Here is a 27,194-nt window from a genome sequence, read left to right on the forward strand (position 1 = left end):
AGCAATGTATTTCCAGCTAAATTGAAATAATAAACAAATAAAGGGTCTCAATTAAATATGTGGTAGTAAAAAGAACCTGTGGGAGGATTTCAACAAGATAAATGCGACAACAGTGCAAAATATTTCACTATAATATTTCAAAGCAAAAAAAAAAAAATATTAGAATGTTTTTATTTTATTTTTTTTATATATGCTGCCCCCTGTGCCTATGAAAATGCCCCCGCGTGCCTAGGGTTGCCTACCCCTGTTATAGGGCAAAGAATTTTTTTTTTCTTATAGGGCAAAGAAAACTTTTTTTTATTTGTTTTACCTACTTTCTATAGAAGCATCTAAGAATGAAGTTCTATAGAAAGTAGGTTAAAAACTAAAGAAAAGTTGGATGTGTTAGTTTGCTGGATGTCTAGTTGAAAGACAGTTGGATGTCTTAGTTTGTTGGATGTCTAGGTGAAAGACAGTTGGATGTTTTAGTTTGTTGGATGCCTAGTTGAAAGACAGTTGGATGTCTTAGTTTGTTGGATGTCTTAGTTGAGAGACAGTTGGATGTGTTAGTTTGTTGGATGTCCTACTGAGAACAGTTGGATGCACTTCCGAGCTGCTTCCACATGGAGGCAACTTCTCTTTATTTTTTTTTGGGAACTACTTTTTCTGGCGGATGGTTTTTTCAATAAATCTTCAATTAATGTGTGTTTATTGTATAGCAATAAGGTTGGATGAATGTGCCAGTGGTCTAATTGTCACAACCCACTCCTGCGCGTGATGTAATGCTTAAATAGAAATAAATGTATACTCATTATTGGCCGCCATGCGCTGAGTGCCAAACAACGAGTAAACTAGTTTTTATGATCGTAATTTCTTTTATTCGCTATTGGCATTCATAATTCATCCAGGAAGCCTCCGGGAGCCACCTGGACCCTGTCTGATATTGCAACCCCTCAATACCGCCGCCTGGTGGATTTCGGGCGAGTTACACTCCACTCTAAACCGGAAGTGGCGTTCGGTGCATCGGCGAAAATCCTCTGGCAGAGATATCTTGTAACGTGGAACAATATACACACTCGAGTGCATTGGATCGCTTTCGAGACGCAAGAATCAATATGCTTTCGGCGTTTATTGCGTCATACAAACGGAAAATGGATCTACCAGATCGACGTCAAATAATTGGAATTTTTTTTCTCCAGACGCATCGGCCACAGGTAAGAGGAATCTAACGTTATTTCCAGCTTGATTGTCGATTTATTTCATTGCAATCTGTCCGATCAACGTATGGTGTCTTACTAAAGAAAGCTGTTAATGATAATCAAGGAATCATAAACGACCCCCCCCCCCTTTCCTTCACGCATGATGGAGCATAATGTATAGCGATCATATGCATTTGAAATTTTTAATATAGCGTGTACAGGGACGAAACGCCAATCGATAATGTATATTATACAACGGCATGCAAATTTCTCTATTCTGATTGGCTGAAACAGTCAATTTACACATAGTTATTTTCATAATCCCACGCTCTTGGTCCCAGGACCCGCCCACAACCGAATTACTATCACTCCGCCGTTTGTGGGTTTAGAAATTAAAGCAAGATGGCGGACAATAATCTTTACAAATGGATATGTTGATAGCGTCATAACGACTAAATAAAAACCGATTCTGTCACGGCGAATGTCTTAGTTGCTTAAACAATGTTGGATGATGTAATTGATGGGTCATGAGTCATTGTGGAACCAAATAAAAATTGCGCGAATTGATTGATTGATTGATTAATTGCAAATCTTATTTACATTTTTTTTATCTACTTTCAATAGAAGCAGCTGGGAGGTGCGCTGTTTTAAGTGAGCATGGCCTATTGAATTGATTGATTGATTGATTGATTGATTGATTGCTAATTGTATTACTGTCCGCCTGGTTTCCAACTGGTTAAGTTTAGGCCCTCTTTCGAAGTTGGTTAAGGTTAGAGTTTGTCTTTAGAGCAGGGCGATAGACCACCAGCCCTGGTTCCAAACTCTAACCTTAACCAACTTCGAAAGAGGGCCTAAACTTAACCAGTTGGAAACAAGGCGGACAGTAATAAAATTAGCAATCAATCAATTCAATAACCCACGCTCACTTAAAGCGCACCTCCCAGCTGCTTCTATAGGGCAAAGAAAACTTTTTTAAATTTGTTTTACCTACTTTCTATAGAAGCATCTAAGAATGAAGTTCTATAGAAAGTAGGTTAAAAACTAAAGAAAAGTTGGATGTGTTAGTTTGTTGGATGTCTAGGTGAAAGACAGTTGGATGTGTTAGTTTGTTGGATGTCTTAGTTGAAAGACAGTTGGATGTGTTAGTTTGTTGGATGTCTTAGTTGAAAGACAGTTGGATGTGTTAGTTAAGTTTGTTGGATGACTTAGTTGACAGCCAGTTGGATGTGTTAGTTTGTTGGATGTCTTAGTTGACACAGACAGTTGGATGTGTTAGTTTGTTGGATGTCCTACTGAGAACAGTTGGATGCACTTCCGAGCTGCTTCCACATGGAGGCAACTTCTCTTTTTTTTTGTGGGAACATCTTTTTCTGGCGGATGGTCTTTTCAATAAATCTTCAATGAATGTGTGTTTATTGTATAGCAATAAGGTTGGATGAATGTGGCAGTTGTATAAAAGCATTACACCACTTGTAGTCGTGGGTTGTGAAAATTAAATTAGTCTAATTTTCACAACCCACTCCTGCGCGTGATGTAATGCTTAAATACGCGCCAGGGCCTATAACGCGCGTTCTAGGAATTACTACTATACAGTCTGAAAACATACTTATTCTCGACGGTACTAACACGACAATGTATGAATGGAAAAATATAATGTTCCCACATCCGGAACGATAGATACCCGATGTTGAATGGGCCATAGTAATGTCGATATAGCTATAATATTTAAAAGGTTATAGCCCTGCAAAGAAGGTGAGCCACTCCATAGGGTTACAGCACTGGCAGAGAGTGGTATATGATGGGCATACTGCATGGCACCCAATATGTTAAGATTTGAATGCCAACATAACGAACAAAGGTCAGAATGTTTGGGCTCAGCCCTACTTGCTATGGCTGAAAACACCACAAGTAAAGTAGAATGAACCACAAAATCACCACTTTACCAGACAATGTTACAAAGCCTTAACCCATTCAGTGCCAAACACGAGATTAGTCAGGTTAACTCGCCATGCGTTGAGTGCCAAGACCAGAGAAAACCTGAGAAAACTCTGGTTTTAATTGTTATTTCTTTTATTAGCAATATCCATTTTATTTTTCATCCATCCAGTCTGATGTTATCATTGGGAATGGGTCTGAGCTCGAAAAGGGCAAATACCACAATTATTGTCTCCCGGATGGTATTGCAATTGGATTGGATTGGGTGGGACTGTGCATCAAAAAAATAAGTCCGGTCCAGATTTTACTTCTCGGGCATGCAGCTGGATACTATTGCATTGAGTCCCCCCACTGGGAGCAGCCTCGATTATGTGTTTTGGTGCTATAACGTTGGATCAATAAACGCGTTCAATATTTGGAATGGCGATCAGGAATTAGATTAATCTTTTTGCAGAACATCTGATGTGAGGTAAGGACTCTATTTTACCAGTCTTGGGGTAATCCGATGTTTTTTTTCTCCGCCATCGCAGCGCGTGTGTGTGTGCGTAACGTTAGCCGTATCCACGGCATGGATAATCGATTTTTCAGCCCGCTTCTCTAGCGTGCATAAGTACACATATACTATCGATAATCTAGCGTTTATTTGAAAACGATTCATAAATCAGCCGAAAAATGTCAACATGTTTTGTGTATTCCAGTAAAGGGCTATTATCGCGGAATTTCTCTGGAATTCTCCAAAATCTCAAACTGTACTCGTATTCAAAGCGGTATAAAACGGAAATGTACCAATGAAAAAACTATCCATTTCGTACATGTTGACTGCAAGCAAGTCATTGATAAGCGAGGGGTGTTTTAGACCCATAGCCATAATTTAAGATATAGTTTAAATTGAGTTTTAAATATAGTTTGCAAATTTCCCCGACCTCCCATTGACTTCCTTACTGGCACGCTAGCCCTAATATGGTAAAAGGGGCGTGGCTCTGAATGAGTTAATGGCAAGCCCAGATCTACCATACGAACCTGTATGTAGGGGCCCTCCGCTATGACCTTAGGATGGCATTGTTGTAGGCCCATTCCTAGTCAGTCGCATGATTATGTAGGCCTATCAGTAATAATTAACTGGTGTGCTGTCTGCTTGGGTGATTTTCAGTGAACGGAAATAGAGTCATACACTGCTTTGGGGTGATTTCATTGTTCCCTTGTCTTGTGATTTGTGACTGAAATGGCAGTCACTGGTCTACTGAACTGTATACACATACCTGCTCAGCTGGACTGGGTATTCAGCCAATAGGTGTCAGTGATTAAAGTCTGGTGGATTTGACATGCCGGCTTGACTGGAAGCGCAAAATAATTCATAATTAAGGTAGAGTTTAATGGCTGTGGTGGGGTGGGGGGGGCGCTCTGAGCCTCAGTGGCCCCTGGGGGAACTAATCCAGCCTTGCTTAATGGCTCTTCATCAGGTCAAACCCCGGTCATCACAGGAAATGGTTTCCAGGGTCGCGGCAGAGAGGTAATGAATAAATAGCTGTATGTAATATACCCCCAGACCTTTCTTTCTAAAAGCATAAAGCCACCTTCCTTTTGATCAACGTCACTTGGCAAAGAGTAGAAAGGTTAAAAGGATCATCCGGGTTTTATAGCCACTCTGCCTTCTTTCATTTCATCAGGCCTTCCGTTTATGATTATTCTGAGTGGTATTATATCTGTGCTGATGCTGATAAGAGGTGGTTTCGCTGTCGGGTTACTACATCGCTGAGATGGTCAGGACATGGTGGTCATGGACAGCAGCCTTGAAAAGAGACTGTGTGTGTGTGTGTGTGTGTGTGTGTGTGTGTGTGTGTGTGTGTGTGTGTGTGTGTGTGTGTGTGTGTGTGTGTGTGTGTGTGTGTGTGTGTGTGTGTGTGTGTGTGTGTGTGTGTGTGTGTGTGTGTGTGTGTGTGTGTGTGTGTGTGTGTGTGTGTGTGTGTGTGTGTGTGTGTGTGTGTGTGTGTGAGAGAAAACTGAGAGAGAGAGATAGAGGGGCAATCGGCAGACACACACACACACAGTCCCTCTCAGTGCTGAGCAGAGATACATTTAGAGAGATGGGAGGGAGATGCTGCAGAACATTGTAAACTGCAGTGTTTTGAACAGAAATGGCAACATTTAACAAGTAGAGAGAAAGTCTTGATAATGAAATTGATTGAAAATGTGCAATAAAGCTTTTTTTTTTGCCATAAAGCTTTTTTTTGCCACATGTCCGAGTCCGACTCGATCAATTAGCATAAATTGTGGCCTACTTTCTCGGGCCCCAGCGCAGACGTGGCAGTGGGATGGTCACCGTGGTGCAAAAAATGCTAATTATTATATTATATTATTATATGATTAGAATTATATGATTATATTACATGATATTTTTCCTAGAAGCGCTTCCAGAGCGATATCCTGCCAAAACTGTAATATATCATAGTGTTTACCAGCTTTATGAAGAGTTACACAGCATCTTACATTGAATGGACAAGACCATCTGTGTTATGAGTTCTGTGTTTATTTGTGGATTTATGATTCTGTGGGTAATATACAGATCTGCCTCCCAGGTATATCCTTCACACAGGAAATGAGATAACATAACCTCATAACCTTTCCTCCGTCTCCTTCTCCTCTATCATTATCTCTCTCTTTCAAGTAGTGTCAATTCAATAATACCCTCGGCGAAGATATCAGGATTTAAAGGGATTCTTACAACTTCAAGGGAGAGGGTAGACTCATGGGCATAAAAACATTAAGCACCGATATCTGAATTAAGCCTGGAACATGCTTGTCAGAATATTAACTCCTCACTTTCTGTCTCTGTCTAGTGATGTAGTCTTTTCCCTCTGTCACTTTCACTTCCTCCAACTTCATCTTCATTAGAGTCCCTCTCTCTCTCTCTCTCTCTCTCTCTCTCTCTCTCTCTCTCTCTCTCTCTCTCTCTCTCTCTCTCTCTCTCTCTCTCTATCTCTATCTCTCTCTCTCTCGCTCTCTCTCTCTCTCAGCATGCTATTCTCTGTGGTAGACGTGTTGGACATATGGAGATACTGTGCTTGGTTTAGGCGAGGGAGAGGTGGTTCCTACGTAGACCGGGGGCAGGCCTCCTAAAATGCCAAACACTGTATGTATATATATATATATATATATATATATATATATATATTAGGGGTGTAACGGTACGTGTATTTGTCCCGCAAATGTATGGTACGGGCATCACGGTGCGGTACATCCAGCCATACGAAGAATACGTCTCATATGACTAGGTGAAACTAGGGTTGCACATTTGACAAATGTATGCTCTCAATCTCTTTACTTTACACTGGCTTAGTAACAGTCTTAACACAGAAGGTCATTCATTTAACGTTGAATATCAAGCTTGTATTGCCACATTTAGATGATGAATAAAACGTTGAAGCTTGTAAAGGCAGGATGACAAGCCGACATAACAAATTGACCGCACACTCTGCACTGGGCTGTTTCCTCCCCTCCCCTTACTACAGGTGTGCCTGAAACTAAACTATGAATGAAGATATATTTGTAACACAGCAGGGTCATTACACAAGGCTGAAAATGTTAATCGTTTTTTTTGTTCGCCTAATAATTAACCAATGGAACGACACACATGCACACACACACACACACACCAACGTGTTACGCACTACTTTCCCTTCACAGCTGATTCGAGAGAGAAAAAAAACGCAAACGTACTTTTTCTGATCTGGACTGGTCCTCTGAGCTCCTCTCCAGTCGAGCTGCGGTGTTTAAATCCAAAATATTGATAAATCCTCTGCCATTGTTGTGTAACATGCTATCTCTTCTCTAGAGTCTTCTTTCTCTGCCTCACGTGCAGTTAAATCTACTCTAGAAGTGAAAGTGAAAGTATAGACCGGTGGGGGGAGGTGGCACTAGGCAATTCATTTACTCAAGTGGATTCCTGAACACAAGAATGACACCGTTATCACTGACTGACTACCACTGCAAGCCTAGGTGGAACTAAGTATAACTTAATAAAAAATTATTATATTTAATAATAATAATAATTATTATAAATATAATAATCATTCTAAATATTTGTTTTCCTGTTGTACCGAACTCGTACCGAAGTGTTACCCCAAAACCGAGGTACGTACCGAAACGTGGCTTCTGTGTACCGGTACACCCCTAATATATATATATATCCTGTAGGGATGTAAAAAATAATCAGCTTGAAAAATTTAACCGATAGGCTACTGCTTATGACCGCAAGTGTGTGTAAACAAATTTATAAAAAAACATAAGTAGCTTACTGACAAAAGTTTTGTTGCATTTTCAAACTTCATCCCCTTTATCTGATCTTTCTCTCTCTTTCTCTCTCTCTCTCTTTTGGTTCTTCAGTTTGAAAGATAAAACAGCTTTGGTGACTTTTGATCCCTTCCTTCCGTCTTCTGTCCGTCTTTTTCTTCCCTGTGTCTCCAGTCGTTTCGGTACCCCTGAAGATCTGAAGAGGCTGATTGACACCGCCCACTCCCTGGGGATCACTGTGCTATTGGACGTGGTCCATAGCCACGCCTCAAGCAACACGGCCGATGGGCTGAATCAGTTTGACGGCACGGACAACTGTTTCTTCCACCAAGGAACCAGAGGGGAGCATGCTCAGTGGGGCTCTCGCCTCTTCAACTACAACAGGTGACACATAGGGATGGGTACCGAATCCAGTACTTTTAAGGGTATCGACTGAATCACGCTGGTACTACAGAGTACCAACTCACGTAACATCCACCGGTGTGAATATTTTTAAGTCCGATGATGTCAACGTTCACGCGCACAATACACTCTTACCTAGGATTTTACCTGATTCAACAACAACAAAGCAGTCCGGGCAATGGCAAGCCGAAAACGGTCGCAAGTGTGGTTACACTTTACAAAGCTAGATAATTGTTCTAAATAAATAATAATGATAATAAATAATTAGAAGTTTGGATTTTTTTTTCCAACTGAGGTAGGTAGATAACATTTTTAGTTAAAAGTACAGAAAAAGGTACCGTTGGGTACCGGTATCGATTCACAGGTACTGATACCGGTATTGGTTCAAATGTGAACGGTACCCAACCCTACAGACACACACGTAACTCACTTGGGTTTGATTCCCAGTGTGCTATGGTGGCGCCGAAAACCAGGGTGATAGATAGATTGAATGGCTTAACTTCTTAACGCTTAAGCCAGATGGGCCGGGTACAGGGCTCAGATTCATATCACGCCATAAATCGATCAATACAGAACGTATTCATTTATGTTGCGTTTCTTTTTCAAATCTAGGCAAAAGTAAAGACCCTAACCCTATCAAAGCAGCAGTCAAAGTGTATCTTTTCAGCACTACGTTTGTTTAAGACATACATATTGGATCAGATTAAAAAAAAAATTTGTCTCTGCAGTGGTAGGCAGACGCTTAGTCTGCTGCGCTACCCGGCCGCCCGGATCAGATCTTTTTTCAATAAGAAAACTGCATTTAAAAGTTAATTGTATACTTTGAAATGCCCTTGTAACTCATTCAGCGCCATAGCCTGTCCCCATCTCTGCTCTCTAGGGCCAGCTTTCCATTGCCTATTTTCATGACATTTCACGATCTTTGCCGATCTATTGTATATTCTATATTATAGCTATGGAGAAAATAGTCCGGCTCATTTGACATACACTATTTGTAGTCCAATATGTAAAAAAGAGTACATTTTTTCATGTATACGTTTGCGTGTTATCCCGTGGTGAATATTGTATAGTTTCAGAGTGATCCGGGCTAATTCTGGAAGCTGAGTTGTGGAGCGCTATGTGCATTTTGCGAAAGTCGTTCGCGTTGCTCGCCTGGACACGATACTATTTCCAAATCAAAGGTATATAATAGGTATTATGTTTCACCATGAAGGCAAGGCATCAAGCGTTTTGTGATGCTCTGATCGTCAGCAATGGCATACGTTTTGGAGTATGTGGCATATGATCGTTGCGATCGATGTGAAATCATTGTAGGATCAAAGTAGGATTGACGTCATACAGTCCTTACCTTTGCTAGGAGGTATTCCAAAATGAATATTCCAATTGTCTGATCGCGATTTCCAGTATTGATGTCCATCGGGTCCCTGACATGAAATGGGACAAACTATTCATCAAGTGTGCTGGACGTGTTCCAAGTTGCTCGAATGAAGCGTTTCACTTGCCCGGGTCCAAATTATCTGCACGGACCATATAAAATGTAACACACAGTGTGAAATAAGGTTTCAAAGGGTAGGCGATACTGCCACCTAGCAGGATTCAGCCGGCATTGCAATCTCGAGGTCTCAGAATGAGTCCCAGTGATACACCGAGGTCTGTATAGAATATTAAAATCGAAAAAAAGAAAAAAGGATCTAAAAACGTATTATTACGTGATTTGTGCTCAACCGCTGGCGAGCAAACATGTATTATTACGTGGTTGGCGCTGAATGAGTTAAAATGAAAAACAGTTTCAACTTGAAAGTCCTTGTAATGTCTGTGGGAACCCTGGGATAGTGATTGTTCACTATCCAGGAACCTAATTGATTTAGTAGGACGACTTATAGCTTTAATTGTTTTAAAATCCCAATAATGTTGTGGGTCCACCAGACACATGACCAGTGGGTGAGTAACACACACAAGAGTTCTGTGTCGTCCTGTGGTTCTGTTCCAGTTTAAAGTTCTGTGTCGTCCCTCTGGGTCTGTTCCAGTTTAAAGTTATCTGTCGTCCCTCTGGGTCTGTTCCAGTTTAAAGTTCCGTGTCGTCCCTGTGGTTCTGTTTCAGTTTAAAGTTATGTCATCCCTCTGGGTCTGTTTCAGTTTAAAGTTCTGTGTCATCTCTGTGGGTCTGTTTCAGTTTAAAGTTCTGTGTCATCCCTGTGGGTCTGTTTCAGTTTAAAGTTCTGTGTTGTCCCTGTGGTTCTGTTTCAGTTGGGAGGTCATGCGCTTCCTGCTCTCCAACCTGCGCTGGTGGATGGAAGAGTATCGTTTTGACGGCTTCCGGTTCGACGGGGTCACCTCCATGTTGTACCACCATCACGGCATCGGTAATGAAGATATTATGATTCCTATTCTGTGTGTCTGTTTGTGCAGCCCAATCCTGCTTAAAATATGTAAATAAAGTACTAATTGACCACTGGAGAAAAAAAAGTACATATTGTACACTAGAAAAGTGCTATATAAATCAGGGTTCACACAAGGTCCTTGAAGTGCTTAACTCATTCACGGCCAGCATGTATCCCCATCCCTGCTGTGAATGGGCCACGCTTTAAAAGATCTTCTTTTTGTGTTTTATGTTTTTATTATTTTTTAAACAAACATATAGACAAACATGACAACACACGATAAGATATACAAGCATTATTAACAGTGCACATCCAATGAAATCACCATATAGTTAAATGTCTTATACAGGATATACCCCCAATACCTGCTATCTAATACCCTACACACATATGCTCTAGCTCGTACCCCCCCCCTCCCGGACCCCCCATTGGATAATCCATCCATTATACCTCGCTCCTAACCAGACACTACCATTATATGCTAGCTTTTATTATCTCCACCACCTCTAACCACATTGTCATTTTGGATTCATTGAGACCCAAAATTCTAGCTGTAGATATTTCTTGATAAATCACATCGAGATATGTAATAATCCAGACCTTTCGGCAATTTTTTTCCGGTTGGAACCATCGTGATGCTATCAGCTTTTTAGCCACTGTGATACCCGATAAAACCAATCTCTTTAGCTGTGGATTTACTGCATACTCAAAAACATCATTCAGCAGTAGTACAGAGGGGTGTACAGGTATATCCAGAGTTAAGAGATTTGATAATTGCTGGGTCACCTCTTTCCAGAATATTTTAACTGGTGGGCAGTCCCAGTACATGTGCATAAATGTCCCCTCGTCCCCATTTGTACATAAGGAGCATTTGGAGTCTTGTTTAAGACAAATTTTTTCAGTCTTATAGGAGTCAAGTATGTCCTGTGTATATAGTTACGATTTTTTTGTTGAAAAAATTGTGGACTCGGTGAGACAATTTTTTTTGCGTATTTCTTCATAGCTACAGAAACCCTGTTTGTTAAAAACATCACCTAATGAGTGTATGCCTTGCTTTTCCCATATAGGGAATCTTATAGGTCGTTTTCCAATCAAGAGTGCATTGTTATTGAATAAGGGAGTATGATTATGCCATTTATGTGGATTAGAATGTTTTTTTTGTGTTTCACGCCATATCCGGATCGCATGAGTAATTATGGGGCCAAATTTCCGTTTGCATTGCTTAATTGATAATTTAGTGTATGCTATGTCCTTCAGTCTATGTGGGGCTACTATATTTTCTTCTAATTTTCTCCAGGATACTAATGCTTGGGGATCAAACCATGTTGTCAATGGTCTTAAAGTGTACGCCTTAAAATAGTGGAAAAAATCTGGAAATGCCATACCACCGTCTGCTTTGTTTCTCTGTGCGGTGGATCTTTTTATATGTGGTGGTTTGTTATTCCAAATAAATTTGTATGTGGAGGAGTGTAATTTTTTTGGAGGGGGTAACGGTAGCATTGAGCTGAAGAAGTTGATTCTAGGTAGTACGTCCATCTTAACTATTGATATCCGTGCCTGTACTGAGTTTTTAAGTTTTGACCACCTATCAAGGTCGTCTTTGATTTTGTTTTGGATTTTTATGTAATTGTGCTTCACCGTTTGTCTTATGGTGGGGAATATTTCCACTCCCAAGCATCTAAAGTGTTTTACCATATGTATCTCTACTGGGAGGGTTATATTTTTTTTGGCAGGGGCGTTAAGTGGAAGGAAAGCCGACTTCGGCCAATTTATCTTAAATCCCGATAAATCTCCAAAGTCCTCAATCAACTCGAGCAGATAAGGCAATGTGGTGTTGGGGTTTTGCATGAACAGTATTACGTCGTCCGCATATAAACTAATTTTATGTTGTGTGCCCTTGATTACGATTGGTTCTATGGATTGGGATTGTCTTATATATTGTGCTAAAGGCTCTAATGATAGATCGAATAGTCCGGGACTAAGAGGGCAACCCTGTCTAGCTGAGCGTGATACCGGAAAGATTCCGGAGGTGACTATACCTGTTGTAATCATGGCCGATGGGTCTTTGTATACTACTTTAATCATATCAATGAAACCTTTACCTAACCCCATCCTTTCTAATACTGCCCATAGATACGACCATTCCAGCCTGTCAAAAGCTTTCATTGCATCCAGGGACAACATCGCCTTAGGTATGGTGGCGTCCTTGTCAGCATCTAGTACGAGCAGTATTCGTCTTATGTTATCAGTGATCAATCGGCCTCTTATGAAGCCAGTTTGGTCCGGATGAACTAAAGACGTCATATGCTTTTGTAATCTGATGGCTAATACTTTAGAGTACAATTTGATATCGGTTCCGAGGAGGCTTAAGGGTCTATAACTACAGCACTCGGTGGGGTCTTTGTCTTTTTTAAGGACGACTGTTATGAGTGCAATATTGTCGTTCTTATGGAAGTTCCCCTCCTTGACTGAGTATAAAATCATATTTAATAATAAGGGTCCAATTATGTCCCAACAAGAGAGGTACATTTCTGGTGGGATACCGTCTCTTCCAGGAGCCTTACCACTTTGCATTTCGGATATGGCCTTCTTGAGTTCCTCTAGTGTGATCGGGGTTTCTAACTGTTTAGCGTCATCCTCTGAAAGTTTAGGGAGATTAATTTGATTAAGATATGTGTCCATTTTGTTTTGATCGAAGGTCGTTTCTGATTTATACAAGTTGGTGTAGAATTCTTTGAATGTCGCGTTTATTTCTTCTGGGTCTGTAACAAGTACTTGTTGTGCTTTAATGGTTGTTATATCTGCAAATTTTGCATTAACTCTTAATCGCATAGCTAATAGGTGACTTGGTTTAGAACCTTGAGAGTACTGTTGTTGTCTTGTGCTGCGTATTTGTATTTCCGATTGTTGTCTGTATATGGCATTGATCTCTTTTTTTAGTACATTAACTTGATTTTCCAGTCGAATCGAGTTGTTGTATTGTAAAGAATTAAATAACGTTGAGTAAAGTGTTTCCAGTTCAGCTAGTTTTGAGCATCGATTCTTGCGCATTTTGGAGGAAAAGCTATCAGTGAAATCCTTGATCATTCCCTTTACCGACATCCATAATATTCTGGGGTCCTGCACCGAGTTTGCATTCCTCTGTAGGAATACTGTAAGAGCTTCTTTGAGTTGTGTAATGAATTCCTTGTTATTAAGCAGCATCGAGTTAAATCGCCATCTTGGGGCTCGGGAAGATAGTATACCAAATGTTCCTTTTAGGAGTAAATAATAAATAATGATAAAGATAGGCATTTTCACGGTGCGTCACAGTGTTTGCAGAGCTATATCTATATTCTATATTGTAGCTATGGAGACAATACTATGGCTCATTTGACAGTCACTATCTCTCGTCCAACATGTATTTTTTCAAAAACTTTTCATGTATACGTTTGCGTATTATCCCGTGGTGAATATTGTATAGTTTCAGAGTGATCCGGGCTAATTCCTGGAAGCTGAGTTATGGAGCGCTATGGGCAATTTGTGAAAGTCGTTCGCGTTGCTCGCCTGGAATTTCTCGCACTTCAGAAATATGTAAAAATATAGCTTTTTTGACTGCTTTGAAATGTTATTTATCTGTTTCCTTATTTGAAAAACTTAATACAACTTGTAAATTAGTTAATTATTGTTATTTGTCCGACAGTATTGTGTCCCAATGCTCCCCAAAAAGACTACAGCGCTGGGCTGCTCTTAATGCTTGGGGTGTGGTCTGGCTTGGCATTCATTCATTACAGGTACTTGAGAGGTGTTGAAACACACACTGCTCTGCTTTCATCATTGCAGAGAGAACGGAAAAATGCAGAAGTTACACTTCTTAACGTTATAGCAAAGAAAAAAAGACTCCTCTCAATATACGTCTATATTATTTACGCGAGTCGGCCGTCCTGTCCCAGACATTAAACGTGACTCTGCGGCACAATTCCATTTGTGAGGAAATGGGGGGGGCGGGGGGTTATATTGATAACTTCACATTTATTTGGCTATTTGTTTCTTTATATCGCTTTATCCATAGGGCTGCTCCCGTTTTGTGTGTTGAGAATCATGGTATGACATCATCAGAATATATAATTTTGCGCGAGTCTGCCGTTTCTGTCCCAGACATTAACACAACAATCTGTTATAAATCACATTTAAAATGTCACAAATTTTATGAGCGAAGAAATTCCGTTAGATTGGATTTAATGCTACCTAATGTCATGATAAAGTAATTTAATCTACTACAGTTTGTGAAGCACAAATTATTATATTATATTATACGTTAAATTATATTTTTAAGAAAAAATAAATAACGCACATCCTCCGTTTGTTGGTGCTGAGCCAAACTGTAAAAACAGTAATACATAAGAACAAAGCGGGGCTCACAACTCACTTGTAGTTCCAAGGTGTTTTAATAGACAAAAAACGCTTGAGGAAGACTGGTAAGGTCGAAACGTCACATCTACTGCCTTTTTTGTCTATTAAAACACCTTGGAACTACAAGTGAGTTGCGAGCCCCGCTTTGTTCTTATAAATTATATTTTTTAAACATCCCCCAATGTGTGTGTCAGTGGTGGCTGTGAGTTAAAAATATTGGGGAGGACAGGAGAGATGAAGACAGCAGACAGACACTACAGTTAAAGACAACAGGCACTAGTAATAAATACCTTGGAGTAACTCTTGACACACACGCCTCACTTACAAACATCACATCAATAGCTTAGTCAAGAAGGCAAATCAAAAACTATTTGTTTACAGCCAGATCAGACCATTTCTCACCCTCACTGTTTCAAACACATATCTACATGCAATTTTTCTTTCACCAATATCTTACTGTCTCCCAATCTGGTCCCTCACAACATAGGAAATTATAGGAAATTATATGGGTAGGCGGGGTGGGGGAAACTGTACAACTGTACAAGCAAAACTGTACATTGGAATATCGACGAAACTATACTTGGTAGAAGAGGGTCTTGTGTATTCTTGGGTTAGGTAATTTACTGTATATTGGAGGGGGTTGGGTTAGGACATTACCTTCACATCACTCAGCACTATAGGAAATGAACGACACACACATGCGCGTGCACACACACACAAGGACGGGATGGGTTAGGCGCAGAGACTCAATCGCATCGGCGACTGAGGAAAGACAATGCATGTGTGTGTGTATCCCGGTGTGTGTGTGCCGCTCCAATTGCATGTCCAGTTCGTTGCATGCCGAATAAAGACCCCCTAAAGAGGTCCTGCATTACACATGCAAGGCCACAGCGGGCCAATTAATTCATAATCAACACAGGCCCGCCCCACACAGCTACTAAATTAATTTTTTTAAGATTCACTCACCATTGACGACTTACTTCTTACGAGGAAATAGTGTCCCTCCCATCTGATCACTTGTAAATTAAATCCATCCTTCGATATTTTCTGATGAAACGTTCAATGACCTCCTCTGCTTGCAAACAGTTGCAAATCAGGCAATGCAACAAACAGCAGTCTTTTGTGATCTAATCTATCTGTATGGCGACTGTCCAAACATACTGCAGTCACCGAGAGACTAACACGGGGAAATAATGATACCTGCCAGACGCGCCGCTCGCCACATAATCACGGATCCAGGATACTGTGTTTGGTTAGTTTATTGGAGTTAAAAATAGTTCAAATAGACAAATAGAGTGAGTCACGGTTTGATTTATCGTAGTGTATCGTGCGTGCGGTCAGCAAAGTGTGACTTCCCCGTTCACTCCCTCATCCTTACTGTTCCAGAAACCCGCCGGTGAACAGCTGACTTTACTACTACTACGACACCACGTGACCCATTTGTGAATGACGTGACCCTAACAACCCGAGTTGTGTATACCTGTCACCAACAAACCGGCCCCTAATTATTACATAATCTCATTTCACAGTAATAATTACTAACACTTCAATTAATATAAAACACCACAATACAAATTTCGTTCCAATTCTTTTGTCTTTTTTTTCGATTTTTTTTGTGCGCAAGGAGTTCATAGTTCATACATAAGGTCTTGATAATCTTCTTAAATCAACCAAAGTCAAGTCAATTCAAACGTCAGAGTCACGAAAAAGTCAAAATAATCCAAAATCATGAGAAAGAAACAAAGCCTTCATGACTGTCGACTCCTGAAGAAGGCAAATCTTTGTCACAGGTCTATAGGGAAAGCTGCAGGTCCGCGTCTTAATCCAGACCTGTCGCACAGGTCCGATCTTGTCTGGCATCGTCTCTGTAATCCTCCCAATGATCCAGGGATTCCGTGGTGCGGAATCGTCCATTATTGAGCACTATGTCACCGGGGATGAAGTTCCGCTTGATCCTTGTTCTGTTGTTCCTGTAATTGTGGCAGGTATGCGAGATGTCTACTGTTGAGAATTGATTCCACTTCGTGGAGTACTGTATGGAGTCCCTCCTCATCCTCTTCTCTCCATCCCATCATCCTCTCCTCTCCTCCTCCATCCTCCTCTCTCTGTCCTCTCTTCCTCCTCCTCTTGCCATCCTCTCCTCTCCCCCTCCTCCTCTCCTCCTTTCTCCATGTGTTGCTCTCTCAGCTTCTGCAAGTCGATTCTGAAACTTTTCCATGGATCCATATCTCTGAGACACCACATCACTGAGGCTGCGTTGTTCTCTCTCCGCCTGCTCCTTCATCCTCTTCAAACTCTTCCTCAACCAACCAACACCTCCATCATTCTCTACTGAGGCTTTATGTGCTGCAGTACCAGTCTTATGCACTGGGGGAAGACCACTCCCTCCATCTTTCCAGTATGGGTTCAACTCCAGCTTATGCAGACCAGCCTGTTGGATGGCCTCTGCTTTGGCTTTCTCCTCCTCTTGTCTCTTCTTCTCCTTTTTGATCTTTTTTGACCTTTTCTTCTTCTTGGTCTTGAAAGATGGTCTCCTGCTGTATCTGATGAAGACGTTGGTCGAGCTCTGGGAGGAGCCATGTGTTCTCTCCTCTCTGTGTCTTCAACTCCTGCTTGGCCTCGTCGATCACCTTCTGATGAGCTTTACGTTTATACTCCATCTTATTGGTGCTGCTCGAGCTTTCAGAACTAGCTCCGAACGCTGCTATGACACTGTCGTCTCCTCCAACTGGTCCATTTACAGTCCATCCAAGCATCGTATTGACTGCATATGGCCCTCCATCCACACTTCGGATGACTTCCAGTGGTTCTAAAGCTCTGGGAACGTTCAGACCAATCAACATTTCCACGTCTGCATCTATCTGTGGCAGATAAACATGCTTCAGATGAGGCCATTTTTCCAGATCTTGCTGTTGTGGAATGTTACTTCGATTGACAGGCATTTGATGTTGTGCAAAGATTTTTGGTATTTTACAGTATCGGTCACTGTCCAATCCAGCGACTTCCAAGTCAGATGTAGTGCAACTGTCAACCACCTTTTCTTGGCCCATGGTATGTAGAAGGATCCTTGTTTTACAGATAGTCCCAGTTTATCCATCAGACCCATTGTGCAGAAGGACGCTGAGCTCCCTGGGTCTAGAAAGGCATAGGTTTCCACTGACCTTTGACCTGTGCTTGATTTAACCTTAACTGGTACGATGGCAAGCTTGCAATATTGATCACCGGCCCCAGTAAGGCCACCGGTATGGATCTCGACTAGAGTTCTGTCCACTGCTCTGTCTGAGTTGCTCCTGCCTTTCTCTGCATCTCCATTCTCCTTAGAGTGGATGTGAAGCAAGCTGGGGTGTCGTGAGCCACATGTCCTGCAAAACAGACGTTCCCTGCACTCTCTGCTGATGTGCCCAGTGCACAAGCATCCAAAGCAAACTCCATTCTCCTTCAGGAACTCCATCTTCTCACCGTGAGCTCTCCTCTCCAATAGAGTACATGACTCCAGTGTGTGTCCACCCTCTTTGCAGAAAAGGCAAGTTTCCTCATATCCATCCTTAACTCTGTTTTCCCAATGAGCATCCCTTTCAATTGTGGAGAACGTTGTGCCACAACTACTCCCTCTAGCCTGAAGACGAGGCACATGTCTAGCTCTGCCACTTTCCTTGAAAGCCCCCGTCATTGGAGCGTCTTGTATGTCTCCAAATACAGTGTTTGTAGCGATTCTCGCTTCCCGCTCAATAAAAATCACAATATCAGTAAACATAGCACGTTTGCGATGTCTTTCCTGGATGTTACATGCTTCTGTTCGCCATTTGTCCCTCAGCTTGTAGGGCAACTTCTTGATAACAGCAAGCATGTTTGCAGATGTATTTAGGTCACATAGGTTATGTACGTCTTTCATGGCATTGCAGCATCCGCACAAGAATAGGCTGTATGCTTGTAAGGCTTTCACATCCTCCGACTTAATAGCTGGCCATGCAAAGATTTTGTCCATGTAAGCGGATGCTATGACATGCTCATTTCCAAAGTGTTCCTGTAGTAAAGCCTTCGCCGTAGCATATCCAGTGTCATCAGTCATATGTTGACAATTGCTGACTAGTTGTTTAGGCTGCCCCCTGGTGTATTGTTCCAAATAGTGCAGGCAATCCACAGCATTGTCAGTCCTCCTTTCTATAGTCTGTTCAAAGGACTGTATAAAGCCATGGTACTGCAGAGGGTCACCTTCAAATGGTTGGATGTCTCTTTTAGGCAGTGAAGCAATGCATTGTTGATGCACCAACATGGAAGTGATGTCGTTTTGTTTTTGCATAATAGACATTATGTTGTTCTGTTCACTGCTGTTGTTCCTGGAAACAGGTTGTATGTCTCTATACAAAGACAATGGAGGCCATGTAGTCTTTGGGACCGTGCTCTGTCTCGGTGTGAGCGCTGGGTACTCTGTAGCGTTTGAGATCATAGTCTGGGTCTGTGTGAGTGCTGAGGGCTTCTGGAGGTATTTGGCTCCGTCAGATTGCCTTTGCTTTGGCCGTGTGCCTCCAACATATGCAGGTTGTCCTCTTCCATCCTTGTGTGATACAAATGTCTCTGCATTAATGTTGAGGCCCTTTTCAAAGTAGGATTCCATTCCATCCGATTTATGAGAAGCAGCACTCCACACCCCTGACCCAGAGGTTCTCAGAACATTCAGCCTTGCTGCCGATGCAGCTATGTCCGCTTCAAGCTGAAGTTGTTCCTTTTGTTTCTTTATGTGAGCTTCCTGGTCCTGTAGAGCATGCCTTGCTATGTCTGCTTGTTTCTTTATTTGAGCTTCCTGGTCTTCAAGAGCATGCTTTTGTTCAAGCAACTTTTGCCGAGCCATTAAGGCGGCCATGTCGGCCTCTGCTCTGAGACGTGTAGATGCATTCGAGGAAGCCTTTGATCTAATAGATCTTGAACCATAATTATGGCTACTATGGTTGGATATGCTGTCCACGTGTAATTGGTGTATAATCTTGACTTAATCGCGGGAGAACAATGATGCAACTTATAGCATGGGCCAGGTTTATTTATAAATGTTCTAAATTACAAACCTAAACTGCAAAGTCCAAGCACAAGGTAAAATGACTATCTAAAGTTTTAATTGCAGAATTGTAATTGAGTATGGCCAGGCTTTAGTTTTAGATGCAACACTAAATAAAGTCTAGTTTAAATTGGGATGTGGCACAAAAGTACATTTCAAATGGCCTGTTTCTCTACTTCCTCAGTTTTCAAAAATATTAGAAAAACTCTTCAACAACAGATTAGATAAATTCATTGATAAACATAATTTACTCACAGATAGCCAGTATGGATTCAGAACACACCGGTCAACATCACTAGCGTTAATAGAACTCATTGAAAAAATCACAAATTCCATAGATTAAAAAAAACATGTAGCTGGAGTATTCATTGACCTAAAAAAAGCATTTGATACTATTAATCATGATATATTAATCAGGAAATTGGAGAGATATGGGATCAGGGGGGTAGTATTGGACTGGGTGAGAAGCTATCTAAATAAAAGACAACAATTTGTGACAATGAGAGATTATAAATCTGAATGTTTGGACATTGATTGTGGTGTCCCCCAGGGGTCAGTGTTGGGTCCAAAACTGTTCATCTTGTACATTAACGAGATATGTAAAGTATCCAATATATTTAAATGTATTTTATTTGCGGATGACACTAATCTTTTTTTTTCTGGTGAGAATGTCCAGCAGCTTTTAGAGGTCATCACATCTGAAATGAAGAAATTGAAGGAATGGTTTGATAGAAACAAATTATCATTGAACTTGAGCAAAACTAAAATGATGTTGTTTGGAAACTGTAGATTGGATACTCAGGTACAAGTTAAAATAAATGATGTGATTATTGAAAGAGTTTATGAAAATAAATTCCTAGGTGTAATAATAGACCATACAATCTGTTGGAAACCTCACATAAAACATGTCCAATCTAAACTCTCACGAAGCATTTCAGTCATGAGTAAAGTAAAGCACATCCTGGATAGAAAATCACTCTACATTCTCTACTGTTCACTAGTTTTACCATATTTAAATTACTGTGCTGAAGTCTGGGGAAACAATTATAAGTCTACACTACAACCACTTTTTATACTCCAAAAAAGAGCCATAAGGATAGTTCACATTGCAGGTTATCGTGATCACACTAACATATTGTTTCTGGAGTCAAAGACATTGAAGTTAAATGATCTTGTGGAATTTAAAACGGCACAATTAATGTATAAAGCAAAAAGTCATGCACTTCCAAGAAACATTCAAGAATTGTTCTTTGATAGGGAGGGGGGTTATAATCTGAGGGGAGAACACAATTTAAAGGTGCTAAACGTACGCACTACCATGAGAAAACACTGCATCTCAATATGTGGAGTGAAACTGTGGAAGAGTCTAAATGTGGTGCTAAAGCAATGTCCAAACATGAGACAATTCAAACTGATGTATAAGGAAATTATGTTCACAAGGTACAGGGATGAGGAAGGGACTTGATATTCACGGGTGTTTACATTTTTATTTTGTTTTCTATTTTATTTTATTTTATACATATATAGTTTTTGTTTTTTGTTTTGCATAATATATTTTTTTTTTCCTTTTTATGTTTAAAATAGTACACTCATTTGAGTAGTGGAAAAGGGGTAGGATTAAATAAGTGTATACTTCTTCCTACTCCTTTTCGAACATGCAGATTGAGTTGTTTTTCTTTTTGTTATTGTTTGTTGTATTCATTGCATGTTCGAAATAAAGACTTCAAATCAAATCAAATCAAACCCTGCTTTTACTATCAAACCTACCAATTTAATAGAAGCAACAACCTTGTATCTGTTTAAAAGGCTACAGTCAAACATGCAAAGCCGGCTACTCAACATTTACCTTATCTAAAATTGAAAACACAAGTTTTATCGATCAATCAATCAATCAGATTTACTTATATAGCACATTTAACATGCCACGTGTCAACCCAAGTGCTGTACAGAGGGTTGATACATAGGGTTTTGAGCCTAGATTTGAAGGTATATCGAGGGGGCAAGCCTAATGGAGGTGGGGCTGCTGTTCCACAGTTCAGGGGCTGCGACACAAAAAAACACGGCCCCCCCTGAGATTAAGGTTAGACCTCCGGACAGTCAGGAGCCTCTGATCGGCTGACCTGAGGGACCTGGTGTTGGAATAGGGGGATATGAGGTCTTAAATGTAGGAGGGGGCTGACCATTAAGGGCTTTAAAAACAAAATAGGAGAACCTTCAAATCTATCCTGTAGCGTACTGGAAGCCAATGAAGGGAGGCGAGGACAGGGGTGATGTGGTCTCTTTTTTATTTTTTTATGTTTATAAATATTGTAAATCTCCCAATTTAAAATGTTTTTGTTTATACCCTGTGATCCAACAAGAAGTGTTACTATATGCAACAATATGGTCCGTCCACTTAAAATTTGACAAATACTGCCCTACATCCACTCCACAGTGCTGTGTACCTGTCCTATGTGTGACAATGTAATGATTAACCTCAGCCCGCCACCGTGCAGGGCCTGTTATCAGTTCTCTGTCTCTGTGACCTCAGACATGTGGTTTGCCTGAAGACACCATCTAAATGTTCGTCTGTAGTTTCAAGTTGAAGTTTCAAGTTTTGTTTATCAATTTATTATGACATACAACTATGACACACAAATCCGACACTGAAATGCCCGGTGTGCACTGACCTCACAGCTCACAATCTCGCCGCGGCCGCAGGAGAGAGGGGAGCCACTCAATCAATACCCACTATTTGCACAGCAGCGCAAGATCAGCATTGAATCACAGATAAGCGATAACTCAAATCAACGATATAAAGTTTACTATACAAGGTACACGTACATTACAGTAAAATGCTAGGTTCTGTATAACAATACTTAGCTAAATACTTAATTTAGAATGCAGATGATACAACCTATAGTTATTTAAATTTAAATATAGCTCTCAGGGTCAATTTGCCCTGGTGCTGAAAGTGTAATGATTACCCACGCAGCTAGCCCGCTTGCCTGTTATCAGTCCTGTGTCTTTACTTTACTCTTTACAGACTACTTTAAAGTTTGATCTTTTGTATTTTTATACCCTTGATAAAACATTTTGCCAAATAGAATTTTTATAGGGACCAAATAGATGATCGCTTGCCAATTGAATGTACTATATTATTTCCTTAAATTGAATTATGGATCGTCCTAGAAACTGTTTGATGACATAAAATCAATCTTATTATGGTACACGCTTATGCTATTCAAATTACACAAATTACATCAAACATACTGTAGCTATTTAAGCAAAATAGCACAGTAGGTATACATTTACAAATAACAAAACATTCAATCTTTCCTCCTCACACACTTTCTCACATGTCTGCAGACCTTTCAAATTAATTCAGTCATTCATTTCCATCAGCAAACAGTGAGAGAGCAGGGGGTTTGTGTGTGTATAGATTTAGATAAAATGACAGAGAGATATGGTTTGATAGACAAATATGAGAGAAAATGAATGTGCTTATCAGTATATACTATTATTCTTTTTTCCAGTATGGTCCTGTAATTTCGATTTGTTTATACACATAAATGTATATACAAAATAAAACTTTTCTACAAAGAGGTATTTAATTGAGCTGCTCCTTGTTTAAAAAAAAAAAAAAAAAAAAAAAAAAAGATTTCCTCCTTGAATTGACTTTATCAATTAATTATTTTGTTTAAATTGACTGATATACAGAGAGGTGTATGTAGGATTGATAACACAATCCGCTGTAATAGCTGACTTCACTTCAAACACGGCTGCAGCCAAAGAATTAAATAAATAGAAGAACAGCGTGCACCACTGATACTAGAGCTGGCCAGCATTAATCAATGTAGCCTGTTTACCAAGGCTTTTCCTTCACACTGAAAGGAATAAATAAATTCAGTAGTCTGTTTACCAAGACCGTAGCCTGTCTACCAAGGCTTTTCCTTCACACTGAAAGGAATAAAAAAAAATACTGTAGTCTGTTTACCAAGACTGTAGCCTGTTTACCAAGGCTTTTCCTTTACACTGAAAGGAATAAAAAATACCGTAGTCTGTTTACCAAGACTGTAGCCTGTTTACCAAGGCTTTTCCTTTACACTGAAAGGAATAATAAAAAAAAAAAAAAAAAAAAAAAAAAAACGCACCAATTTTACCAGATTAGCCCAAAGCAAACCATTCAAACAATACAACACATGAACTCATTATCCAATACTGTAGGTTTTTTGGAGGAGAGGCCCGGAGATTACTCACAGGATGAAAATACTGAACCCAGAGCCAATAAACATATGTCAGCAAGGTGTTTGCTTACCTTAATCCTGGTCTCTGAATTCAGTACCCGCCCTGATGAGTAGCTCTGTTAATGGCCTCTGACCTCTCCTGGCTGTTGGCTCGCCAATAATGTGGAGAAGATTTGGTTGTTCCTCGAATCAGGACAAAAGGATATCGAATATTAGACACAGGACAATGAGTTCAAACATCATGTATGGTATTTATTGAATAATCAGAAAGCATAATTACATGAATTATCGGGTGATCCATGGATCACGACAAGCTTGTTGACAGCAATGCAGTATAGCAGAGTGGCCAAGGAGCTCTCCTTCCCTTTATTCTAGATGGTCTGATATACTGTCCGACCTAGGGTGTCTTCGCTGGCTGACCAATCAAGTGTGAGACACCTGTGTCCTTTCCCATATGATCCAGCTCGGACCAGGATGCATAGTTATGTAACAGGAAAAATGCACAGGCGCCCACCCCGCACTGACCAGCCACCTTGCTGGAGATAAAGGGGGCCACTCTAACCTTGGCCTAAAAGCCTCTCAATGTAAAAGGAAACCTAGTGTCCTCAAATGTTTATGATACTGATTGTACTGTAATCCTATTTATCAATGACTATTAACTTAATCAATGTTCCTAATTAACTAATATATTTATATATGATATAAGCCTAAAGTCTGACGTTAATTTCCGACAGAAGGTTAACCTTTCACTACCACACTACAGAAGGTTAACCTTTCACTACCACACTACAGAAGGTTAACCTTTCACTACCACACTACAGAAGGTTAACCTTTCACTACCACACTACAGAAGGTTAACCTTTCACTACCACACTACAGAATGTTAACCTTTCACTACCACACTACAGAAGGTTAACCCTTTCACTACCACACTACAGAAGGTTAACCTTTCACTACCACACTACAGAATGTTAACCCTTTCACTACCACACTACAGAAGGTTAACCTTTCACTACCACACTACAGAAGGTTAACCGTTCACTACCACACTACAGAAGGTTAACCTTTCACTACCACACGACAGAAGGTTAACCTTTCACTACCACACCACATAATGTTAACTTTTCACTACCACACTACAGAAGGTTAACCTTTCACTACCACACCACAGAAGGTTAACCTTTCACTACCACACAACAGAAGGTTAACCTTTCACTACCACACTACAGGAGGTTAACCTTTCACTACCACACAACAGAAGGTTAACCTTTCACTACCACACTACAGAAGGTTAACCTTTCACTACCACACTACAGAAGGTTAACCTTTCACTACCACACTACAGAAGGTTAACCCTTTCACTACCACACTACAGAAGGTTAACCTTTCACTACCACACTACATAATGTTAACCTTTCACTACCACACTACAGAAGGTTAACCCTTTCACTACCACACTACAGAAGGTTAACCTTTCACTACCACACTACAGAATGTTAACCTTTCACTACCACACTACAGAAGGTTAACCTTTCACTACCACACTACAGAAGGTTAACCTTTCACTACCACACTACAGAAGGTTAACCTTTCACTACCACACTACAGAAGGTTAACCTTTCACTACCACACTACAGAAGGTTAACCTTTCACTACCACACTACAGAATGTTAACCTTTCACTACCACACTACAGAAGGTTAACATTTCACTACCACACTACAGAAGGTTAACATTTCACTACCACACTACAGAAGGTTAACCTTTCACTACCACACTACAGAAGGTTAACCTTTCACTACCACACTACAGAAGGTTAACCTTTCACTACCACACTACAGAATGTTAACCTTTCACTACCACACTACAGAAGGTTAACCCGTTCACTACCACACTACAGAAGGTTAACCTTTCACTACCACACTACAGCATGTTAACCTTTCACTACCACACTACAGAAGGTTAACCTTTCACTACCACACTACAGAAGGTTAACCTTTCACTACCACACTACAGAAGGTTAACCTTTCACTACCACACTACAGAAGGTTAACCTTTCACTACCACACTACAGAAGGTTAACCTTTCACTACCACACCACAGAAGGTTAACCGTTCACTACCACACAACAGAAGGTTAACCTTTCACTACCACACTACAGAAGGTTAACCTTTCACTACCACACAACAGAAGGTTAACCTTTCACTACCACACACATTTTTAAATAAACTACCATGACTTTTCCTTTTTCCTCCGGGTGTTGTGTTTGCAGTGTCACAAGACGGGTAATTGTCATAACAAAGAGCCTGAGACTGGACCGCTGCCAGGTGTTAATTGCCCCAGAGAGAGGGAGGCCATGGATTACAATGAATTATGGGTAGTGTTGTAGTTGTTTTACACTGTAAGTGTAAACTCTTGAAGGCCCTTTTTATCTGAATATGTTTTGTGATATCACCATGATTCATAGGAAGTAGCTTGAAAAGTATCCCACCAAAATGTTCAAGTGATGGCTTATTTTGAAGGTATGAATCTGTACTTTCATAATATGTAAAAAAAAATTGAAGATCCCTCAACATGACCCTGAAGCCCATGCCTGGTCACATATGGTTGTTGCGATCAATGTGAAATCATTGTAGGATCAAAGTAGGATTGATGTCATATAGTCCTTACCTTTGCTAGGAGGTATTCCAAAATGAATATTCCAATTGTCTGATCGTGATTTCCAGTATTGATGGCCATCGGGTCCCTGACATGAATATGCACAAATCAAGTTGCATACCGCCCCAACAGGTCCACGGAGGACGCCATAGCCCATGTGCTGCACACAGCAGCATCACACCTGGACAAGAGGCAGGGGAACTATGTGAGAATGCTATTCATCGACTACAGCTCGGCATTCAATACCATAGTCCCCTCCATACTCATAGCCAAGCTCAGGGACCTGGGCTTGAACTATGACCTCTGCCAGTGGGTCTTGGACTTCCTGACTGGCAGACCCCAGGTGGTGAGAGCAGGCAACTGCACCTCCTCATCCATCACCCTCAACATAGGGGCCCCCCAGGGCTGTGTTCTGAGTCCCCTCCTCTACTCCCTGTACACACACGACTGTGTGGCTCAGCGGAGTAGCAATACAATCATCAAATTTGCTGACGACACAGTGGTGGTGGGCCTGATCTCTGCCAACGACGAGAGGGCCTACCTGGAAGAGGTCAAGGTCCTGGCGGGATGGTGCCAGGAAAACAGCCTCTCCCTGAACGTCAGCAAAACAAAGGAGATGATTGTGGACTTCAGGAGGTCGGGGGTCAAGGACTACAGCCCCCTCAGCATCGACGGAGCACCGG

The 27,194-nt window shown here is 40.8% G+C and overlaps 1 protein-coding gene across 1 annotated transcript in view; it reads left to right on the forward strand.

Annotated features, from left to right (window-relative positions):
• LOC311232987 (1,4-alpha-glucan-branching enzyme-like) overlaps positions 1 to 27,194 on the forward strand; it is a 576,273-nt gene that overhangs the window by 298,134 nt on the left and 250,945 nt on the right. The window contains 2 exon segments of the mRNA XM_084319835.1: positions 7,578 to 7,787; positions 10,053 to 10,168. Of these exon segments, the coding sequence (XP_084175961.1) occupies positions 7,578 to 7,787; positions 10,053 to 10,168 (326 nt within the window).

Source organism: Notolepis coatsorum (genome assembly GCF_963971535.1).
Source record: "Notolepis coatsorum genome assembly, chromosome: 8".
Lineage (NCBI taxonomy): Eukaryota > Metazoa > Chordata > Actinopteri > Aulopiformes > Paralepididae > Notolepis > Notolepis coatsorum.